The 25,348-nt window shown below is 34.4% G+C and overlaps 1 protein-coding gene across 9 annotated transcripts in view; it reads right to left on the bottom strand.

The window, feature by feature from the left end:
* Positions 1 to 25,348, bottom strand: part of WDSUB1 (WD repeat, sterile alpha motif and U-box domain containing 1) — a 48,371-nt gene that overhangs the window by 19,140 nt on the left and 3,883 nt on the right. For 4 of the 9 annotated variants that reach the window (XM_049106159.1, XM_049106158.1, XM_049106160.1 and 1 more), the window contains exons 3-11: positions 24,464 to 24,648; positions 22,492 to 22,623; positions 22,237 to 22,329; positions 18,425 to 18,518; positions 7,879 to 7,912; positions 6,505 to 6,545; positions 6,318 to 6,424; positions 5,269 to 5,448; positions 409 to 549 (exon numbers count right to left, since the gene is read on the bottom strand). In XM_049106159.1, the coding sequence (XP_048962116.1) occupies positions 409 to 549; positions 5,269 to 5,448; positions 6,318 to 6,424; positions 6,505 to 6,545; positions 7,879 to 7,912; positions 18,425 to 18,518; positions 22,237 to 22,329; positions 22,492 to 22,623; positions 24,464 to 24,648 (1,007 nt within the window). Of the gene's footprint in view, positions 1 to 408; positions 550 to 2,816; positions 2,933 to 5,268; positions 5,449 to 6,317; positions 6,425 to 6,504; positions 6,546 to 7,878; positions 7,913 to 18,424; positions 18,519 to 22,236; positions 22,330 to 22,491; positions 22,624 to 24,463; positions 24,649 to 25,348 lie in introns of those variants that run through there. The other 5 variants (XM_025471124.3, XM_049106163.1, XM_049106164.1 and 2 more) reach the window with 4 other exon arrangements.

Below are 25,348 nucleotides of genomic sequence, written 5' to 3' on the forward strand. Positions count from 1 at the left end.
ATTAGAAATTAATGTGGAATGATGCAATTTTATAATCTTTAAATCTTATTTCTGTAAGGTTTACATTCATGATAAAGTAAACATAAGAGATCACAACAGTCTATCTCAAAAACATTTTACCTTGCATTCTTGTAACCAAAAACACATTTCACAAGTTCAAGTAAAGCTTATTAAACTGAACCCTTTTGTCTCTAATCTTATCCAAACCTACTCCATCCAATTTTAAGAAATATATAATGTTCAATAGTTTACCTCAGATTAAACGAGTTAAAAAAAACTACTCATGAGCTATAAAACAGAGGCTGTAAAAATTTCTCATGTTTACACAAACTTCTATGAAATATCTACATTATTTTTTCATTTAGCACATAATTAATGCCCTAAAACTTAGAAAAGCATCACACATACCTGATGCAATGACAGGATCTTTCATAAGCTCCCTAGTTATTGGACATAGAAATTCATCAGGAATTCCAGAAGAAAGGGCTTTCACCTTGGTCCTGAGTTCTTCAATTTTCCTCAGAACTTTACTCCGCAGCCCTAGAGATTCTGAAAAGAAATTATTCTGTTAGGGTGAGAGAACCACTGGTAGCCTCTATGCAAGTCTTCAGCAAATAGAGATTTTATCTATTACAACCAAAAATCTTCAGATATACTGTTTTACCACACAAAACTGTTTTCTTTATAAATTCCCTAATCTTTATAGTATAGAATACTATGTAGTTAAACCAGCAACAAATGAAGAATTTATTCTAAAAAACTTTATTCTGAAAGTTGAAGAATTTCAGACTCCTGAAAAGACTTGTTACTACTGGTTATTGTGTTTAACCAAAAAATTTCCTAACGATTTTTAAAGATCTTCAGTTTAATGATTAAAAATTCCATTTTATATTTAAAAAATGTTTGAAACTGGACATATCTGCTGATTCTCACATGAAACACGATTATAAATAAAACTCACCTGTTTGTGTAAAACTATACACACAAGTTTCACTCATTTGTATTTTTACTTTTATCAAGTTTTAAAAATTAATTTTTGATTTCAGGAAGTTTAGTATAATTTTAGGAGGTTTAGTGTTATTAGATGTTTACATTTTTATTTAAAGATTTATTTATTTTGAGAGAGAGAGAGTGCAAGCACATCGGGGGGAGGGGCAGAGGAAGAGGGAGAAGGAGAATCTTAAGCAGGCTGCATACCCACAATGGAACCTAACATGGGGCTTGATCTCATGACCCTGAGGATCATAACCTGAGATGAAATCAAGAGCCAGATGCTTTAACTAAGCCACCCAGACACCCCAGAACTTTAAAATACTTCAGAGGGATCCCTGGGTGGCGCAGTGGTTTGGCGCCTGCCTTTGGCCCAGGGCGCGATCCTGGAGACCCAGGATCGAATCCCACGTCGGGCTCCCGGTGCATGGAGCCTGCTTCTCCCTCTGCCTATGTCTCTCTCTCTCTCTCTCCCTGTGTGACTATCGTAAATTAAAAAAATAATAATAATAATAAAATAAAATACTTCAGAATGATGTGAAAAAAAATCAATGCCCTTGTCTATTTAATAATTTATTGTTTATAATAAATTGTTTATAATAAAATAAAATAATATTACTGTTTAATTTGTTCAATCTGCTAACTTTCCAAATCTTAAACACAAAACAGATTTATTTACTAGAGAATGTTAACATTTTTGTCTCCATTCATAATAATGATTTTCCTAATTCTGCTATTAGCCCACTACAGAAGTTAAATTACATTTCAATTTTATGCTTTGGCCTGATAGTTCTGAAACTTATTTTACTGAAGTTTAAAATGATTCTAACTACTAACCCTGAGACTCATCCGTCAGAAACTATTTCAAACCATTAATTAAATCCAAGAATTTATTATTCTTTATCGAAATAGAATTCTATTCCTATTAATTGTTTCTACTATGCTTCTTTTATGTTTTCAAACACCCTTTGTTGAAATCTGAAATTATTGTTTTACATTGTCAAGTGCTTCTGTGTGATAAGGTAAAGATTTATTGTGAGAGAGTAATGAGAAATCAACTAATAAAGATGCTAAATTCAGCAGAACTTAAAAAGAAAACCCCTACACTCTATTACCTACTTCTAGGATGAAAGAGTAAATTATAAAGGAAATAAGTTATTAGAGATACAAAAATAGCTTTCACAGTATGGCCTGAGAACAAAACTATCTGACCCTAAGTATTTTCACAAACCATCATTCTGTTAACTTCTTACAAGGCCATAAGATTCCAAGATAATTTAAATACGTTCACATGCTATATTTACCATTTTAAGAAAGCATAACACTATACTCTAAATGGTTTTAACTTTTTTGTTGTTATTTGACTCTTCATTAACAATAAATCTCACTATGGAGATCCTATTTCCTAAGCTTTCCCATTAAGATTTTATTATAGTATGTTAATAATAGTATCTGGTATTATATTAGAGTATGACACTAAGACAGTTTCTGAAAAGGATCTAGTATCCAGAATGTATCAACAACTCTTACAATTCAAAATAAAAAGACAAATAAACCAATTTTAAAAGAACAAAGCATCTAAACAGGTATTTCTTCAAAGAAGATACATAAATGGCCAATAAGCACTTAAAAAGATTCTACATATATCTTTAGGTAAATACAAATCCAAACCACAATCTAACACCACTTCACATCTATAAGGGTGGCTATCATTAAGATGACAGGCAATAAATAACAAGTGTTGAGAAAAAGGTGAACAAATTAATTGGAAACCTCACACACTGAAGTACTTACACATACAAAACACAGATGAACTTTGAAAACCTTATGTTACATAAGAGAAACCAGATACAAATGGCACCTGCTGTATGGTTCCACTTATAAGAAATGTCCAAAATAGGCAAATCCATAAAGACAGAAGTAGATCAGTGGTTGCCAGGAGCTAGGTAGAAAGAATGGGTTCTTTGAGGGGATAAGAATATTCTGAAATTAAACAGTGTTATATAACTCTATGGATATTCTAAAAACCACTGAACTATATTACTTAAGGAAAAATGACTTGCTTATTGGAAATGACAAACCATTGTTGCAAAAAATTAAGACAACCTGAATATACCAAAATATGTCCTGTGCTTATGGATTAGAAGACTTATTAATATTAAGATGACAATAATCCCCAAATTAGTTCACAGATTCAATATAATCCACATCAAAATAGGTGGCTTTTTAACGAGTGCCTTGTGATGAGCACCGAGTATTGTATGGATGTGAATGACTATATTGTACACCTGAAACTAATATTACAGTGTATGCTGATAAAAAAAAAAAAAAAAGGTTTTTTTTTCTTTTGAGACAAACTGACAAGTTGATTCTAAAATTCATATGGAAATGCAAGGGACCCAGAGTAGCAAAACCAATCTTGGAGAGATAAAAAAAAATATGGAGGACACACATTTTTCAAATTTAAAACATACTACAAAGCTACAATAATTAAGAGAGTGTGTGGTGGTGCCTGGGTGGCTCAGTCAGTTAAGTGTCCAACTCTTGGTTTTGGTTCAAGTCATGATCTCAGGGTCATGAGATAGAGCCCTGATTCAGGCACTGCATCTCAGCACAGAGTCTGCTTGAGATCCTCTCCCTCTCCTTTTCCCTCTGCTTCTGCTCCTCCTTCCAATCACTCTCTTTCTCTCTCAAATAAAGAAAATCTTAAAAAAAAAAGACAGTGTGGTACCAGTATGACAATAGACTAATAGATCAATGAAATAGAATTCAGAGTCCAGAAATAAATCCTCACATTTGTAGTCAACTGATTTTCAACAAGGGTGCCAGGACAATTCCAAAGCACATGAATAATCTTTTCAATAAATAGAACTGGGGCAGCAACTAGATATCCACATCTGAAAGAATGATGTTAGACCCTGACCCTCACACTATATTCAAAAATTAAGTCAAACTTGATCACACACAAAGATAACAACTAGACATAAAATTCATAGAAGAGAAACAAGGTGTAAATCTTCGAGACTAGGAATTAGGCAATAGTTTCTTAGCTATGACACCTACAGCAAAGCAACAACAGGAAAAACAGATACACTGGACTTCATAAAAATTAAAAAAAAAAATTTGTGCTTCAAAGGACACTATCAATAAAGTGTAAAGCTAACCCACACAAAGAGAGGAAAATTTTATAAATCATATATCCAGTAAGTCTCATATCCAAATTTATATGAATAAAAAGACAACTCCGTTTTTTAAATGACCAAAGGATATTAAATAGACATTTCTACAAGAAAGATCTACAAATGGCTAACAAGCACATGGAAAGATATTCAACATCACCAGTCACCAGGAAATATATATTGAAACCAGGAGAGACCACTAGGATGGCTATAATTTAAAAAAAGAAAAAAAGTACTGATGAGGATATGGAGAAAATGAAATCTTCATATATAGCTGGTGAGAATAGTAAAATAGCACAGCTGCTTTGAAAATAGTCCAGCAGTTCCTCAAATGTTAAGTACGGAGTTACTGTATGACCCACCAATTCCATTTCTGATTATGTACCCAAGAAAACTGGAAACATTACCACACAAAAACTTGTACACAAATGTTCAGAGCAGCATTATTCATAATAGCTAAAGTAGAAACAATCCAAATTCAATCAACTGATAAATGGATAAGCAAAAAGTGATAAAGTGAAAAAATATATTATTCAGCCATAAAAAGGAATGAAGTACGAATATATGCAACAGCATGGGATGAACTGTGAAGACATGGCTAAGCAAGAGGCTAGACAAGGCCACATATCGTATGATTCCACTTTTATGAGATGTCAAGAGGCAAATCCTTACAGATGGAATGCAGATTAGTGGTTGCCAGTGGCTAGAGAGAAAAGGAAAGAGGAGCGACAACTTGTGGGCATGGGGTTTCTTTCTGAAGGTATGAAAATGTTGTGAAACTAGACAGGGGTGATGGCTGGACAACTTTGTGGATATACTAAGAAAACCCACTGCACTGTACATTTATAAAAGGGTGAGTTTTATCTTATGTGAATTATGTCCCAATTTAAAGAATATATACATTTTTAAAATTAGTTACATGGTGGCTTTAGTTAAAGAAATACTATGGAACACTTCTTTTCCATACTCCAATAAAAATGTACTATCCTTCTCTACTATGCCAGGATATTAAGAGGAAACTATGAATACAACTAAAACAAATCTCAGAGTAAATTATTAAAAGTCACTTTTAATACTGCCAATCTTCCACTAATCTTACCTATTTTCAAGTCATCGACCAGACTTTCTTTGGTGAGATTAAACAGTTCTCTTCCATCAATGTTATTAATTTTGAAAATATCAACAAGGTCATTTAAACCTTGTGCACAAAGCCACATCGAGACATCATCCTCTGACCAATCTTCAATAAACTGCTTCACTTGATCGTCTGTGTTCCTTGCTTTAAAAACAAACCAAAAAACAGAAAGGCAGATAAAATAACAATGAAGAAAAGTACTTCCTTTATAAATATTATCACTCAGAATTCAAAAGTAAATGAAATTTCCTTAAATCTGTGTTTTGCCACTTTAACATCCTTTGAAGAAATTTCAAAAAATCAAGTAATGCTATGTATAACTACAGTATTATTTAATATGTTAAATACTACTCTTTTGGAACTTTTTCTTTCCACTCTAGAAAACCAAATTTTTTATTATATAAAACTCATATTGGGGGGCCTGGATGGCTCAGTCAGTTAAGCAGTTAATTCTTGATCTTCACTCAGGTCCCAACCTCAGGGTCATGAATTCAAGCCTTGAACTGGGCTCCATGCTGGGCATGGAGCCTACTTTAAATAAAACAAATAAAACCAAAAACCTCATATCAGCAAAAGTACTCTATTTGCTCTACCACCTGCATATCACCACCACTATTTGGCTAATTCTGACAGTGATAAAAATAAAACTCCTAAATTATGTGTCAACACTGATGAGGCCAAAACTAAAATGAATCAATAAAACTACGATTTCTATTTTGTTCTCAGGCTACATTTATCTGAAAGAATAGTCTGCAGTACAAATAAACAGCTCACAAAACTATGGGAGGTATGATATCCATGAACATGCACCCTAAAGCATTTACCAGCAGTTTTAACATAGACCAACTACTTTAAACACTGTTTTCTCTAAAATTATTTTTAAATCCTATTAAATTTGGATGCATACTTTATATTCAGAAAAAGCAAGCTGAGTGATTTTTCAAAAAATTATGGAGTTTAAAATTTTAATGGTGAATGGGTTGAACTGGCTGAAATATGATGCCCTTACTAACCTTGGCAAGGTGTTTCCAGATCAAATTGCCAGATGTTCACTGTTTTGTCCATTGAACCAGTAGCAAGTAAGAGGATATTGGGTGCAAAGGCACAACTTGTGACATACCTAGTTAATAAAAACAACTATTATGTATCTTCAGACTACTTTCTTAATTATATTAATGCAAAATGAGGTTAGGTTCAGACCTGGTATGCTGAGTCAACGTGTGAAGTATAGTCTCAGTATTCTGAAAAACAATAAAAACAGTTTTATATTTACTCAAGTAGGAAATAAAGTTACTAATAAGGACTCATCTAACATAAACGGTTTAAATGCTGTGTTTTAGTATTATTATTAGTCACTAATGTAAGTTGAAACTTATTTCACTTTCTCAATAATTAGCACTGTTGTTTGCTGACCATTTTCCTAGAAATTTTTAGTATAAAAGACCCTTGGCTTTTGCCAATTTATTTGAATTTACTAATAGTAACCTAAACATCTGTTACATGAAATGATTTGTATTTTTGCTATGGCATTTGACTTCTATCCATTGCAAGACCAGTGAGTAGAAATTAGTCACTTAGATTTTCAATATACTTAGTTGGCCATCTAGTATCTAGACACATTTATTTTATTAATTTTTTGAAAGTGAAGTATAAATAATATACAGTATTATTATAGTTTCAGCTATACAATTGGTTGTATTTAACTGAGACTTACATACATAATTTATGGAGAAAATTTAACATTATAGCTATTCTTGTAAAATCTCATGAAAATTTCTTGAGAAACTTTCAGGATCCACTTTACTCAGTTTGAGTATTCTTTCCTATCCCCTGCCAGAGTACTCAGTGATTTGAACTCTCATGTGGAGAAATGGTTTAGATTCCTTGCTTGACCCTCTAAACTTTGATGATTTACATCTCTATTTCATTTGCTGGCAAAGCTGCTGCAGCCTGAACTCATCATTATAAGGCTCCATTCAACATTCTCCATTCTCTCTTGGAGAATATTTTCATCAACTTCATCTTCGCTCTATGTAAAATGTTCATTTTTCTTCATAGTTATGCAACTCTGCTCTTTATTTATATGGATCTACCCAAGACTCCCATTTTCCCAAGTCCATTAAAACCTTCTCTTCCTTATACTTTAAACCCAGCCCAAACGCTACCATTGGTAGGTGACTCTCAGCTAAACCCTTCCCCAACCCTGGGGTAAACATTCATCCTTTGCTGTTATAGAAACTATGGAAACTTGGTATAAGAGTTTAAGAGTAATTAATTTGAAGTGATTTTTTTTTGTTTTTTTTTTTGGATATTGGTCCTCGTTGTATTTTCTTTGATCAGACCTGTCCATCTTAGACATCTGTCCATCTTAAAATCACTACTGAAATATTTAAGGGCTTGTCCCAGGACCTGTACCTTAACCTGCATAACTATCTTAGCATTTCTGAAAATGTATACCCTTAGGCACTCTAACAAGAAAAAGTATATTTTTTTTCATCTTGCTTAACTAACTTGAAGCTCAGTAGCCTAATAGAATTTACACAAATCACACACAGAAGGTTTTGAAATACTTACAGTATCATATACTATGACAGACTTATCCACAGATCTTTAAAACAAAAAGGAAATTATGAGTGAGTAGTTCTATAAAAACAAAGTACAGCATTTATTAATTAGTATTAAGTCATTTAAATAACTTTTTGGATATACAAACATTTACTTATTTAAAAAATATTTTATTTATTTATTTGAGTGAGAGAGGGCAGAGGGAGCAGCAGACTGCCTGCTGAACAGGGAGCCCAGTGTCAGGCAGGGCTCAATCCCAGGACCCTGAGATCATGACCTGAGCCAAAGGCAGACGCTTAACTGACTAAGCCACCCAGGAGCCCCTGATATGCAAACATTTAGAATGCAGCCTTTTTGTTCCCATGTATGAACTTTTATTCAAAAAATCAAATGTTATATATGAAATTTATCAGAAAATTATAAACTTTAGTAAGCAATGGTATATGCTATTTATACTACCTAGCCATAAACAGAAAGCATTTAAGATGTATAAATAAGACACAATCTTATATCCAGTTAATAACTCAAAGGGAAAAAATAGTCCAAGAGAATGCTATTACAGTTGACCCTTGAACAATATGCAGGGATTAGGAGCATTAAGCTCCACCCCATGCAGTTGAAAATCCATCTATAACTTTTGACTCCCCCAAAAACTTAATACTACTAAGGTTCCTGTTAACTGGAAGCCTTACCAATAACAAGAAGTTGATTAACACAAATTTTTGAGTATTATATGTATTCTATAATGTATACTTGTAATAAAGCTAGAGAAAATCTGAAAATCCTATGAGAAAATACTGTATTATATATAAAAAAAATCTACATATAAGTAAGCCCATGCAGCTCAAACCTATGTTGTTCAAGGGTCAAAAGTACTGTTTCCTTGGTTTTTGTTTCAGATAGTATTGTTCTTTATCAATGATATGGCCATGCCTTAATCACTAATCTCTACACACACACACACACACACACACACACACACACACACACATCTCTTGACTGGGACTCATTTTTGAAAATTACGATTCTTAACTTAATATGAACTCTACGTGATTACTTTTAGTGGTATAAAAATTAAAAAACAGCCCCCTGGGATTATTCTGATGAAAAAGATCATCAGAGAAAAATGCAATACTATGACAAAGTACATTAATTAACAACAGATAAATATTTCTTTATAATATTTTCCCGCTTTAAAAATAATCTTTATGCCACCATGATACATGTTGTGAGAAAACACAACAATACAAGTGTTACTACCATGTGTACAACTTTAATATTTGTACTTATTAAAAAGTAGCTAAGGGGCACCTGAATGGCTCAGTGGTTGAGCATCTGCCTTTGGCTCACATCATGATCCTGTGGGATCAAGTTCCACATCCAGCTCCACACAGCAAGCCTGCTTCTCCCTCTGCCTGTCTTTGCCTCTCTCTGTGTCTCTCATGAATAAATAAATTTTTTTTTCTTTTAAAAGGTAGCTGATAAGAGTCCAACCACAGAAGTCATAGCTTCTGAAGGACTTAAAATTCCTTGTTTTGTAGGTTATCCAGTGTAGATGATGGATTTTGACTGCAGAATTTTTCCAAAACAGGAATTACACTTTAAATGTTCAAATGTGAGCAGCCCCCATGGCCCAGCAGTTTGGCGCTGCCTTCAGCCCGGGGTATGATCCTGGAGACCCGGGATCGAGTCCCGTGTCAGGCTCCCTGCACGGAGCCTGCTTCTCCCTCTGCCTGTGTCTCTGCCTCTCTCTCTGTGTGTGTCTGTTATGAATAAATAAATAAAATCTTAAAAAAATAAAAATAAATGTTCAAATGTAAAATAAAATACAAGAAAACGGGAAGCATATGAATGAATGCATTCTGAATGTCAAAAAATAGTTATAGCATTAAATGCTAAATTCCAGCCAAAAAACATTGAGAAATAATATTAGCAGCTAATGTTGTTTGACTATGTATATGGTAAACATAATTAATTTGTGGATACTCTTATTTAGTCCTAAATTCCTCAAGGTACAAGGTATGATTACTAGAATATATAAAATTTTTAGGGAAAACTATTACTTCGGAGCATCGCAAAAAAGCAAATTAGAAGGAGATTCCACCTTCTGAGACCGTAACTAGTGCAATTAAAATGAACTCATCCTGGGGCACTTGGATCAGTCAGTCGAGTATCCACTTGGTTTTGGCTCAAGTCATAATCTGATGGGTCATGGAATCTAGCCCAACATCAGACTCTGCACTCAGTGTGCAGAGTCTGCTTAAAAGACTCTCTCCCTCTGCCCATCCCCCTGCTCTCACTCACTCTCTCTCAAATAAATCTTTAAAAAAAAAAAATCACAAAAACCTAACTTGTTCTAATAATATATCACTTGAAGATCATTAGTAATTTTTTATGTGCGTTGTATATTGGGAAGACAGGAATTAGGACAACAAGAGTCCACTACGGGAATAGCAAGCAATATGGCCCAAAATATAAATTAGAACAAAAAAACAAAGCACCCAAGAAATTTAAACTATCCTGTAGGCAACAGATTGCTAGCCATGAAGGCAAAGGAATAGGTTCCCTATCTACTGAGGTATAAACATAATTTGAGAAACAAAAGACCAAGGAGGAGCTCTTAAGAGTCTAAGGATTCCAAGCAAGAATGGCAATTATAAACAGAGACCTGTAAACTTTGGGAGATTAAAAAGACTGTCAACTCACTTCCTGTAGCCTCTAATTTGGTCATAGGATTCAAAGAAAGATATAATGGGATTTGATAACTGATTAGATTTGGGGGAAGGAAATCAGAATTAGGGAAAAAATAATAGTTTTCAATATTTGAGATTTGAAATAAAATACTTTGAAACTACTCAAATAATATAAAACCTCAAAATATTCCCTAAATTGAACCTGAACCAACACCACACAAGAAGTCCAACTGTTTGGTGCCCCTGATTATACATTTCCTGCTTTATGTAAATCTTACCCCAACTCTTCAGTATCCACATTCCAGCACAATCTGCCTTTCACTCTAACCCGTGTTTCCTTATAAAGGAGGCATTAGTATTCAAGCCTTTTGATACTCCATTTCTTCAGTTTTGTGGCACTCTAAAACCTCAACTCTGCTCATTCAAGACTATAGGACACGTATGTCAATTATATCTGGCATAGTGGGTGAGAGCAGCAACATGTATAGTTATGTGGTTGGTATAGAAGAGCATATAATCATAGACTCATGGGAGATCCATGACATTCTAGTGATACTGTACAGCCACTCATATCAGAAATCACCTAGAGCATTTTAATCTAAACTAGCTTTATACAATGCCAAAAAGCTCATCAAATGAAATCACCAACATTTCTTTAGGTCAAGTGTGTTCCTCAGGTTTAAAGATTTATTTTGCAGTCAAATGTTTTTATTTTAAATGCATTTATCTATGTTTCTTCTCATTCAGAAAGTATTTGCAGTCTCTTACAAGATGTAGCAAAAACAAGGGAAAAATTACAGTGAGAAAACTGGAGAAGAAGAGACTACAACGATGAGTAGGCAAGAGAAATGAAGGTTAAGTTGTAGTGTTCAAGAGCTGCCTGGGTAGCTTAGTTGGTTGAGCGCTGGACTCCTGACTTTGGCTCAGATCATGGTCTCATGGGTCGTTGGATGGAGCCCCCATGTTGGGCTCTGCACTAAGTGCAGAGTCTGCTTCTCCTTTTCCTTCTGTCCCTCCCCCTCTCCCCCCCACTACTTGCTTGTCCTCTCTCAAATAAATAAATAAAATCTTTAAAAAAATTTAGTGTCCAAAATATACATCATAAAATCCAGTCTACCCTGCTACAGGAGGGCTGCAAGTTTGGTTCTGAGCTTCTTCAACAGCAATTCAAGAAAGAAAACATGATCTGTTAACACAATTTAAGATAAAAACACACGCCCAAAGTTTGGAAAAGAGACTTCAATTCCTCAGACTGAGACTTGAAAGAACTATTTCCCCCAAGGTCTTTATAGAGAGGATGCTATGACACAACATCCTCAACAACTCTTCCTGAACAAACATGGTAAAATTTCAAACAGCTGTTTTATAATGCCTCTTAGGTAGGTCAATGTCTAAAACTCAGAAAAAGCAGAAATCAGAAAATATCCAGTGTTTCAGATTACGTAAAAATAATATTTAATCATGTAGTGAACAATTATCATGCCCCCCCAAATAAGCAATAAATGCTTTGCTTGCATTTTCTCATTTAAGCTTTGTAACAATCTTATGAGAAATGTGTTATTATTTTCCCCATTTTGTAATTCAGAGAACTGAAGCTGAGATAAAGGTACGGAATTAGAACTTGCTCAAGGTCACACAGCTAGTAAGTGATGAAAACTATGTAAACTTAAAACCCAAGTTTTTGGATTTTATAGTTCCTAGAACATCATCCCCCATAAATGTATTAAAATTGATTCATAATGGGGACATGCCCTGTCCGTTTTAACCTAAAAAATGTATGAAGCAGATGGCATAGTTATTCAAATTTCACTAAAGCTTTCACGAGTCATCCAGTTTCAAGCAATGCAATATCTAATAACCCTCTGTGATAAACTGCATCATGTACTTTTAGGCTATTAAATGAACTGACCTGTTCTATAGGATTATGAACAATGTTATAAAGAGATGGGGGAGGGGGGTGGCGGGGGCAGGGAGATGATCTGAGTTTTGGAAAAGTGACCTTAAGCCTTCTTATACCTTCTTATGCCAGTGATCACTGAGCAAGAGAAGCCTTGTAAAGCCACTCCAAATTCATGAAAATTCTACCCTCCACAAGTACAAAACAGATAAAAACAAACTTCTAATTGGAACTTCCCATCGTTTCTGGAATAAGGTTCCTGGCCTGCCTTCTCCCTCTCCTACTTAACAGAAAAAGAGTGACAGATGACTGGAAAGTTTAGGGAAAGATGCTAGGTCACATGGCCCAGCCCCTTCTGGATTTTCTCTTTTATCTGTCCCCACAGGGTACTAAGTCTGCAGTGGGCCAATGGTGCCCAAGAACAGGTGGGCAAGTCAGATGCAGATCTACAGTCATGTCTAATCTGTTTTGTATTTCTCTCTCACTGGTTTTTGACTCAAGAAGAAGAAAAGAGGATGTTATTTACTGAACTCCTGAAACTCTAACAATGATCAGCATTTTAAAACTAGTTTTCAAAGAATCCTAACAACTAGAACTGAGAATTTATGGAAAGAGGCAGGCCTATTTGAATTTTGAAGACTGATCTTTCCTGCCTGAATAGAAGCTAAAATATATAATGTTCGTTTTATCTGGTTGATCAAGTGAAGTACGGTGGAACAAAAGACAAATTCTGCCAAGGGGCTAGAGGAAAATTATTAGAGGGGAGGTGTAGAGAAAGATGAGTGAAGAAGTTCCTACATATTTTGCTCCATCATGTGTGATGCCATCACAGCTCTGAGAGCTAATGAAACGTGTGAAGCAGATAGGAGAACCCGCGTATCTTTTGCTAGTCCAGATACTGAAGCGATTTTTAAAAAGAAAACAATTCATTCTTCTATTTTACTTTTCTTAACAAAAAATGTTATGTTAATATACAATGAGTTTTTTTAATGAACTAAAAATATTTTAGAATTTTGTTTTATTTTCAGTAAATAGTGATATATGTAACCCATACAAGCAAAAGCTCCTTAAGCTCCTCCTCAATAATTTGTAAGAATATCAGAGAATGCTAAGGCCAAAACATATGAGAACTATTGACCTAAATCATGGTTCAATTTCTTTACTTCACCTTTAGTACGCATCTCCTATAGCTAGGCAATGCATATTAGAATTGCCTTAAAAGTTTCAATCATTTTCCTAAATCTATACAAAGTTAAAACAACATCCTAGTATCATCTCTACAATCTATTTTTCCAGCCTCAATTCCTCTTACTGCTTTTTATATGCACCATACATTTTAATCCACTCAAGAATTTCCTGCCTTTTGGAATTCCCTTTCTGTTTCCCAATCCTCCCATATCTGCATAAATTCCATGATGCCTTTGACATGGTCACCCTATATCTATGCCCTATACAACCTCATTAGCATAGTTGACCTATAATCCCATTCTCTCAATTCATTTTTCCTGTGTAGCCACCTGTATTCAGATACCTTACTCATTTTCCCCCACTGTCTCTTTAGAATATGTATCTATTTCATCTAACCAATAACTTTTAGTCACAAAGGGAATATATCACTGACGAATGAACTAGTTCTTTATCTACTCATGAAGTATGGTTGAAACATATATTCCAATTTCCCTAAAAAACTAAACGTTTATATTTCACTATCTTACATTTCCAACTCACTAACTTTCCCATATATTTATCCAAATGAATTAAGAATATTCAGAAAAAATATCTGAATGTGACCTAGAGCGATACCATATCCCAAAAAATATTTAATAATGTAAAATACATTTATCAACAATGACTAAAAAGGGTACATCTTAGTTAACATATTAATTAAGATTGACATATATACAAGGTAATGAGGAATTTTTTTTTTAATTTTTATTTTATTTTATTTATGATAGGCACACAGTAAGAGAGAGAGAGGGGCAGAGACACAGGCAGAGGGAGAAGCAGGCTCCATGCACCGGGAGCCCGACGTGGGATTCGATCCCTGGTCTCCAGGATTGCGCCCTGGGCCAAAGGCAGGCGCTAAACCGCTGCGCCACCCAGGGATCCCGGTAATGAGGAATTATAATGCTATAAAATAGCATTTTTATAACAAATAGGTTTTAAACACACAAGTTATACTATCACTTAATACTTCTTTTATGATTCAGAAGGCAAAGGCGTATTAGATCATACAATGTTATTAAGTTATCAACATGACCATCAGGATAGAGAATTAAAATATCTTGAAGGGCACACTGTCTTATACTTCCTTTTATATGCTGTATCGCAACTGGCAGAGACCTGTGCACATGAGATAGTCATAAATACTTGCTGCATTTCATTTCATCATTTTGTCAATTGACCTCTCAAGAGTGAAATGCACAATACATCCCCCAAAACAAAAGAAGATAATCCAAATTTGTTTAAACTATCACTGACTTCAATTCTAGGTGAAAAAAGAATTACTATACATGCTTTTTGATGATGCACTATTTTCTTTTGGGATAGAAGGGTCACATCTAAAATAAAGGCAACATATCTAATTTTTTGGTTTATTATTTGGCAAGGATTAGAACATATGGGAAAAGAACTATCAGGCTTAAGTCCAAAGTATTTTAAGTAAATGTCAACAGCCCAAATATCTTGGATGGAGCGAAAGCTGCCATGAAGAGCCATGAATGTGGATTTCAATGTCTGACGCCAGACAGGCAAGAGTGAGAAAATCCAAGAGCAGCAAGGAGAAAATATACCAAAGTATATAAATAGAATATAAAGTAACTGACTCATGCTACTGTGTACCAAACTAATTGATTTATAGAACAAAGTTTTGAAAAACAAAAGCCAAGATTAAAAATTTTAACAGAGAACTAGAAATCATAAAAAGTGATATAGTGGACCTGAAAAAATAGCCAAATACAAATTCCAGAACCAAAAAAACAAAATAATCCAAATTAAGGATTCATCAATAGACCAGTTTAATATAACATATCTGGATAAAGCTAAGAAGAGCAATCAGCAAAAGGAAAACCATTTGGAATAAAGCACAAGAACAGGACAATTAAAAAATACAGAAGAGAAAATAAGAGATATAAAGTTTATAATATGAAGGTATATTTTGCATCTAATTGGAGTTCCAGATTTAGAGCAGAGAAAGGACAGAGGCAATATTTGAAGAGGTAATGAATAAGAATTTCCCCTTAACTGGTGAATTATCATTCCACATATTTAACAAGCTCAGTGGATCCCAAAGCAAACTAAATAAAAAGAAATCCAAATCTCAATACAAATCAAGTATAAAAAAATCACAAAGAGAAAGTTCTGTAAGCAGCCAGTGGAAAAAATACTAGTTAGTTAGAATCAGGCTTCTCTATAGTGATATATACAAAAATAGTTAAGTCTTGACCAAATTATGTTTATTCCAACAAAGCAAGGTTGGTTTAACATTTGAGAAATCAATATAATTTATCACCCTAATAGAATAAAAGAGAAAAATCATATGATTATTTCAAAAGAATCAGGTAAAATCATAGCACTTCTTCATGATAAAAACAAAACAAAACCTCTTACAAACTAGAAGGAACAGAAGAGCTAAAAAAGTTTATCTCTCCAAACCTACAGTGATCACACTTAATAATGAAAGCTTTCCTTTGCAAAAAGGAATCAGAGGTTGGCTGTTATCACTAATTCCATTACCTTTGTACTGACAGCTAGTTCAATAAGGCATAGGATGATGTTAAAGGTACAATGATTAGAAAGGAAGAAACAAAAATGATTATCATGTGATATGATTTCGTACATAAAAATGCATAAATTCTTACAGATCTTAATTTTGTCTTTCTGTATATACTTCTCTATGTTACCCATGACTTTTATAATAGCAACAAAAAAATTAAGTGCCTAGAAATAAATCTAATAAAAGAGGAGGAGGACTTCTACAGAGAAGACAATTATTGAGAGAAATCAAAACAAATATAAACAGAGAAATATGCCATATTCCTGGATTAAAAGACTCAACATCATAAAGATGCCAATTATCCCCCAAATTATCAGACTCAATATAACCCCAATCAAAATCCAATGGGTCTATATATGTACAGGGGATAGCTGGAAGCAATCTGGCAAGCTAACTCTAAAATTTATATGGAAATATCAAAATCCAGGAATAGCTTAGAAAGAGAATGGTTTTAGAGCAAGGATAAAGAGAAAAATAGAATGAAATAAATAGGCTGAGAAACAGATCCACACATATATGGTCAGTGATTTCTGATAAGATAGAACATGGAGAAAAAAATGATCTTTTCATGTATATTACTGGGACAAGTGGATATCCACATGGAAAGAAATAAAACTGGACTCCTGTACATGATACACACAAATCAAATTTGAGAAAGAAAAAACAATGAAGGTTTTAGAAGATAATATGGGAAAATATTCTCATGACTCAGAACATAAAGAAACTGATTACACTAAAATTAAGCTGTGAAGGGCAGCCCGGATGGCTCAGCGGTTTAGCGCAGCCTTCAGCCCAGGGTGTGATCCTGGAGACCTGGAAGCAATGGGCTCCCTGCATGGAGCCTGCTTCTCTCTCTGCCTGCTTTTCACTCTGTCTGTGTCTCTGCTTCTTTCTCTTTCCATGTCTCTCATGAATGAATAAATAGAATTTAAAAAAAAAAGACCATATTAAAATTAAGCTGTGAAAAGACAAATCCACAGAAGGGAAAAGATATTTACAACACATATAACCAATAAGTGGCTCATATATTGAAATACAGACACAATATATATAATCTCAACAATAGATCAATAAGAAAAAGATAATCCAGAAGGAAAATGAGCAAGAGACATGAACAGGTACTTCATTAAAGGAGAAATACCTGTGGCCAAAAAACTTCTGAAAAGATTCTAATCTCATTGTTTTAGGGAAACGCAAATTTAAAAAGCAGTAAGGTAACACTTTACATCCATAAGAAGGGCTATAATTAAAAAGATAAAAAATATCAGTATCAAGTATAAGCTAGGATGTGAAATAACACAGCTCTAGGGATGTTTGGCTACTTGGAAAACAATCTGATGTTACCTGCCAAAGTTGAAAATACAATTATTCTGTGGCTCATAAATTCTATTCCTATGTATTTTTCCTACAAAGATGCATGAACAGGTACACTAGAAAACACAGATGGATTTACAAAATTATTATTGTAGGGCAGCCCCGGTGGTGCAGCGGTTTAGCACTGCCTGCAGCCCAGGGCATGATCCTGGAGACCTGGGATCGAGTCCCACGTCAGGCTCCCTGCATGGAGCCTGCTTCTCCCTCTAACTGTGTCTCTGCCTCTCTGTCTCTAGCTGTGTCTCTATGAATAAATAAATAAAATCTTAAAAAAAAAATTATTATTGTAATGCTCCCAAAATGAAAATAATCCATATATTCATCAACATTAAAATGATTAATAGTATACACACTCAATGGAATATTGCATAGCAATGAAAATCAATAAGCCGAAAATAATCCATATATTCATCAACATTAAAATGATTAATAGTATACACACTCAATGGAATATTGCATAGCAATGAAAATCAATAAGCCACGGTTACATGCATTAATATGAATGAATGCCACAAACATCATGTTGACCAAGGGCAGCCAGACACAAAATAATACACATTGTATGATTTGTTTTAAATCAGTAAAAAGAAAAAAGCGATACAGTATATGACCAGAAGTGTTGTCACCCTAAAGGGGCATCTGGAAGGTGAAGCCCTCTGAAGCAGAACCAGTGATACTGTATTTCTTGACCTGAGTAGTGGTTACATAGGTTTGCATCAATTTATCAAACTATTCTCTTATGTTTTATGTATTTTTCTGTATATCTGTTCTATTTCATATCAAAATGGTTTAAGGAAATTAAACTAAATAGCTTACCCCGAGACTAGCATCTGCCCATTATGAGAAAAAGCACAAGCCAGAACAGGAGCACAGTGCCCACTCAGTGTACTTTTATATTTTAATTCAAAACCTGCAAATAACAAGGCAAGAAAAATTAGCAAGCTGACTGTGCTTAGAATTTATTTTTAAGTCAAAACTACTTCACTCATTTAATAATCTTTAAGTGACTAAAGAATACAAAAATGAAAGAAATCTTCACACAAGTCAGGTATTGGAATGCAGTGTGATGAAGTGGTTTCAAAAATTCAGTAATGGGTAAAGAAAATGGTGCACTCAGCAGAGATGGGGGATTATAATGATCAAGTACTTTTAAAATAAAAAATTTTAAACTATAAAATACATAAAAATATAAAATTTTAGACTCATCTAAAATTTTAAGCCATTAAGACAACCTTGGCATCTCATTTTTTAAAATATAAAATATATTTTAGGGCGCCTGGCTGGCTCAGTCAGTGGAGCATGTGACTCTTAATCTCAGGGTCATAAGTTTAAGTTCCACAATGGGCATGGAGCCTATTTAAAAAGAAAGTTTTAAAAACATTTTATTATTTTTATGTGTATATATATATATATATATATATATATATAATGTATATTTTTATATACACACAGATATATACACACTCATATACCAATTACCTAAATGCTTTAAAAGAATCAAACTGCCTAAATACCTCAACAAAGATCGATTTTTAAAATGTGATATCAAGAAAATATTTTCTTCCATAAATAAAAAATAATCAATGATAATTTATACATCTTATAATTCCAATGATATCTTATAATACTCCTACAAAGTATGGTAACACTAAAATCCATTTTATGCTTTCGGTAAATACTGGAAATATAAGAACTATTTTAAAGGTAAACTGATGGAATTCAACGTATCTTAGTCACAAACTAAGAATTACTATAAAAATTACTATTAAGAAGTTCATCTGAGGAGAGAAGGAAATAAATAAAATGGATTCATTTTCTCAGACCCAATAAAAACTTTTTTGAAGTGTTAATGGCTCTTAAGATAACAGCATTGAATTAAACAAAAAGGGCATTAGAGCAGGTAAAAGTTTCAACAAATAGAAAAAAAAAAACATGTATTTTTTGTCTGGGAGAGGAGATGTGGTCACTGAAGGCACTACGGAATATACAGATTAGGAACTGGCACAATCAATCAAACACAGCAAAAATGTTAAGTCGTAAATCAAATGAAAACCAATAAAACTTGCAATATCATCACAGGTTATATTCTCAAGTATAAGATCTGTAAGTCTGTCTATTCCTCCCTAACAAATAAGCAATTAAAATAATCAGATGAGAGTGATGTGAAGCACTTTATAAAAAAGGCTTTAGCTGCATGTTTATAAACTGTTAAGTAGGTTTTTCAAAGAGTCAGTATAAAAACACATTTTCCAGACAATGCATGGAACGCTTTACTTTTGAAAAGTTATTAAAGACACATTTAGAACATCCCATATATGACTATATTCATGGGTTCTCACAAGAATTTTACTTTGGCAGGAGCAAAAAGAGAGGACAGACCAGTGAATGCTGATCCTCACCAGTATGTCACTGAACATACTAAAAGAATGACTAAATATAACCTAGTAGGCAATAAACTAACTGAATTTCCACAAAAAAGAAATTCTTATTTCCTGATAATGGGCCCTTCTCTAGACACTGGTATAATGACAAAGATTTTCTCTTTTATCAAACTCTAGCCAGACTCTTCTGAGCCCTCTTCTGAACTAAGGCACTGACTGGGGCCTATAAAGACTTACACTAACATAGTTTTTGACAGCCCACAGCTGCATGCCTAGGATGACCCTGGGCCCCTTAAAGGACCAGCCTGGGAAAATACAAGGCTGCCAATAGAACTTTTGTTCGTCCCAGCCAACATCTGAAGATAGGACCCCTGTCTCCCACCTGTAGGAGGGCAGGAGCCTAATCTCCCTACTAAGTGCCAGTTAGCAAACCCAGATGAGCTTCACATGGCCCCCATCCTTTCTGTTCTTTGTAAGTTTTCACTTCCCTGACTCTACAAAGTCCCACATACCTCTCTCCTTATTCCCTCATTCTCCCTTCAAATTGCCCAGTCACCTCTGTATAAACTGATGTTGAGTATGGTTTATGTTGGACTCTTCTCCCTATTGCAATAGTGTATTACTGGTTAAAAATCTATCCTTATCATTTTAGTGTCCAGCTTTGTTTAATCTTTGACAACAATTATAAACAACAAAATGTGGTTTGTAATTTAACTGAAGCTTATTAGGTAACAAATTATATTTTTAGGCATCTGAAGATGGCCAACTGACCATATATAATTTCAGAATTCCCATTAAAATGATAGTGAAAGAATCAATAAAAATATAAAAGCGAAAAAATATATATAAAAGCACAACAATGAAGAGAATGGAAAGAGAGGCATCAGCAATCCAGAAACTAAAGCCAATTTTGAGAAGGCAGAAAGCAAATTAACTGATGAGGTGCTACAGGGAAGTAACAGCCCAGAGTGCAAAGGGAGGGCCTGCGGCCAAGAAGAACGTTATTCTGCCCTAGAATACCTCAAAAAGACTTAGTACTATCAATAGTTGGGGAACACAGATATTAACCTGAAAATACAGAAGTTAGCAAAAAAGTCTGTTTATGAAACACTTGGTGTTTACCTCCAATCCCTCCCTCATCCCACCCATAGCATGCTTCACAAAAGTCAGATGCTTCTCTCTAAGCAGAACATTTCTAATGGCTTTCTGGGGAGTTCCTTGGCAGTGCCTATGCAGTTCTCTAAGCCCCTATTACCTCTTCGGTAAGGGCCAACAAGCCACTTCCTCGTCCTACAGGGAAGTCAGCAACAACAAACCACTACGTGCACAGAGCTTCTGAACATCTTATTATTGCATAATTCTAAATGTAAATGGAATACAAGGATCTCCAGACAAAGAAGGTAACCCTATGAAAGAGAAAGATCAGACTAAACAAAAAAAGACTCAAAAGCAAACAAAGATAATCAGGAAACAGAAGGGAACAACAAAATAAAAAAAGCCTCTGATATTCTGAGTTTTGAGATAATCTTCACATTCATCAAATAAAAGGGGGACACTGAGAAAAATAGAGAACATCAACTTACAGAAATTGAAAATATGATGGAATAAAAAATTCAAAAGGTTAAAAGATAAAGTTAAGAAGTGTTCTCATACAGTAGAAAAAAAAAGATAAAGAGATTAAATGTGGTGGGAGGTGGGTGGGAGGCAACACAGGGAAAGAAATCAGGAGGTCCAACACTCAGTTCATGAGAATTATTACAAAGAGGACATGGGAGGAAATTGTTAAAGAAATAATCCTAAAGAAATACTACTTTCTGAATCTAAATTTCTTGCCTGAAGGATGCCTGAAGGAACAGTGCAATACATGTAGGAAAGAGCTCCCAGGCATTGTCAAAAAAAAAAACCAAAAACAAAAACCAGTCACTGCAGTGAATAAATTTAAAATATGGTGGTAAAACAATATTTATGCAAACTGAGAACCACCAAGAGTTGCAAACAGATGAAGTGCAAAGTGGTTGCCTCTGGTCAGCAGGAATGTGTGTGGTGATGGTGTTGAGGTCATAATCAGCGGTAAGCATCCAATTTTTAAATCATGTATATGTATGTAATTACTGATTAACATTTATTAATACAGATTTCTATAATCATTTTCAGATATCCAGAGTTCCTTAAGTAAAAAGATTAATTAAAACAGAAATTTTATCTGGATCACAAATGATTTTAGAGAACTACCTGTTGAATACATACCTAAGATATGGGTAAAAGAAACAACCCAAATTTTGATCTGGCAATCCTGACCACATGATGCCAATCGAAAAAACTGAAGACCTTGCTCTCCATCTAAAAATGTAAATTTGTTAAAAATAAATACACAAGAATTGGTAAAACATCTAAACCAAAAAATGTTCAACTTTTTATACTGAGATCTATTAATTCTATTCATTTAAACCATATTCAAAAGTAATATTAAGGGGATCCCTGGGTGGCTCAGCGGTTTAGCACCTGCCTTCGGCCTGGGGTGTGATCCTGGAGTCCCGGGATCGAGTCCCACATCGGGCTCCCTGCATGGAGCCTGCTTCTCCCTCTGCCTGTGTCTCTGCATCTCTCTCTCTCTCATGAATAAATAAATAAAATCTTAAAAAAAAAAAAGACAAAAGTAATATTAACTAAACTTATACCACAGAATGAAATTCTGGTTAAAGAATTCATTTTAAACAAGGCACATCACAGGATTGTAACTCTGGCCACTGATGTTACTACAACCAAATACCTTTTCATTTACCTTCCACTAAGGACCTAAATCAAGGGTCCATGGGCCAATATTGAGCCAGTAAGCCCGGGGCATCCTCCAACCCAATTTTAGAGTCTGTGAGGCTAGCTAGCACTTGATAGTAAAAGATTAGGAAGAAAAGGTATGAGTATTAAATGTTTAATTATTCTCAACTTTCTTTTTTTTTAAAGGATATACCCACTTCTTAAAAACTTAGTCTATAATTCACAAAGAGTAATAATGAGATTCCTCCCTCCCCATTGATTTAATCAAGGCAAAGGCTGGGATTACATAAATCCAAAATTACATAAATCTGTTTTATTTGGTAGTAGAAATTAAATCAGGGAAGGAAATCAGTATATTTGGTGTCACAAATATTCCACTAGCTTTTAATGCTGAGATAATTTCAGTGTATAATTATATACACACTAGATAAGTTCCTAAATATTTGTGGTTAATGCCAATATTGATATCATCAACTCAATTTTATAGGAGTTCCACCTAAACATCACAGATGCAGCTTCCTCAAAGGAAGTTTTCGCACTGACGCGCACCAGGATACAATTATATGGGTAAGCACAGGGGAGGCTCATCTGAAGTGATTTTTACTTGAAATCTAAAGGATAACTAAGAGTGAACCAGGTGAAGAATCCATATGTAAAACCCTTGGAAAAATCTTAGAAACATTCAAGGAACAAAAGGAGACCAGAGTGGCAAGAGAATGTCTGAGGCCAAGTGAGCTTTGAGGAGGCAGGGACACAGAATGTGTCCAATACTTAGGAACTTTTGTGTTTTGGATTTGGTATTTTATACCTTACCTTAATCAGTCACTGATGGATGAAATAGGGGAGTGCCAAAACCATTCTGCCCACCTTCTGGACCTGAGCTGTCCAATAAGGTAGGCACTAGCCACACGTGGCTACTGGACACTTAAAACGTGGCTAGAACAAATTTAAATGTGACATAATATACATACCAGATTTCAAAAACCTAGTACCAAAAAAAAATTAGCAAAATATCTTAATTATTGAAATATTTTACATGTATATTGGGTAAACTATATCATTAAAATTAATTTCACCTACTACTAGAAAGTCTTAAATTTACAAATGTAGTTCACATTACATTGCTAATAGGACAGCACTGATGGCGCAACAATGGAAGCAGCAAAAGCAACTTCCATCCTAACATCCTGAAATAGAGGAAAGCTCCCCAATTCACTGTTATCTATTTAAAACCATGAGTCTGTCTATATTCAGGAGTTTGTATTTCTTTTTCTAAAAGCTAATTGTGTTGTCAAACATCTTATTTTATAAATTTAGCTTTTGGAAGATTAAATTGGTAAACAAAGTTTAGCTTCTGTTTCCAATTCTTTTAATTTCACATTTGTCTTTGGAGAGCCATATGCTATATTTTAAAACCCACAGCATACTCAACAGGGTTAAGTCCTCTAAATTACCATATTCAAGGAATCCAGATCTACTGTACAAAATTGAGTCATCCCCAACATATATTAAAGAGCCTGATTTTCCCTAGTGACATTTCTTCATGATTTCATTTTAATCAAGATAAAAGAATGCTTCCTTAAAAGAAATGAATTAAAAGGCCTTCTCATTTTACTAAAGAAAACGAATAAAAGAGTTAAAAGTCATACACAAATTACAAATAGGGACTACTAGTGCTTAAAAGAGTAAAATAACCAACCAGAAACTGGCTGTGAAGAAAAATCACAGCAGGTAATCCCAAGATCATGTGCTTTTTCACTGTGTAGACACCTCATTTTATCATCCCACACTGTTATATCTCCACACGAGGAACCAGTGACAAAGAAATTTCCATTCGGAGAAAACGCACAGGCCACCAATGAGCCATCTTTAACACTACCACATCTGAAATAAAAGCAAAAAGGGGGGGGAGGGGCTTCATTTCATTTCAGAGTATATTTTACCTTATATTACAATTTTTAACAGAACCTTGCTATAGTAAAAACAAGGCAAATGGCTATCAGAGAACTAGAAAGGTCAGTAGAAATAAAATATTATATGCTATAAACTTAGATATGCTTTTCCAAAAATAGGATTTAAACATTATTTTAAGTGACCTATTCAAGCCTAAACTATACAAATCCAAACCAAAGTCCAGGTATCTTCACGTTTTTCCATATGGCAATTCTGTATGAACGTATTAAAATCTATAAAACTTAACAAAAAAGCTCTGCCAACCAAAATATCAACTGTGGTCCCACATTTTTTAAAAACCATTTTTACTGGAAAACATATTATTGGGGTCAAAAGTACTTTCAACTTCTGTATTAAAATCACCCAGGGCAGCCTGGGTGGCTCGGCGGTTTAGGGCCTGCCTTCATGCCCAGGTCGTGATCCCGGGGTCATGGGATTGAGTCCCACATCGGGCTCCCTGCATGGAGCCTGCTTCTCCCTCTGCCTGTGTCTCTGCCTCTCTCTCTCTCCGTGTCTCTCATGGATAAATAAATAAAATCTTTAAAAAATAAAATAAAATAAAATAACCCAAAAGTTGAGTCGGTAGGGTAGCTCAGTTGGTTAAACATCTCCCTTCGACTCAGGTCATGAT

The sequence above is a fragment of the Canis lupus genome, chromosome 36 (genome assembly GCF_003254725.2).
Source record: "Canis lupus dingo isolate Sandy chromosome 36, ASM325472v2, whole genome shotgun sequence".
In the NCBI taxonomy this organism is placed as follows: Eukaryota; Metazoa; Chordata; class Mammalia; order Carnivora; family Canidae; genus Canis; species Canis lupus.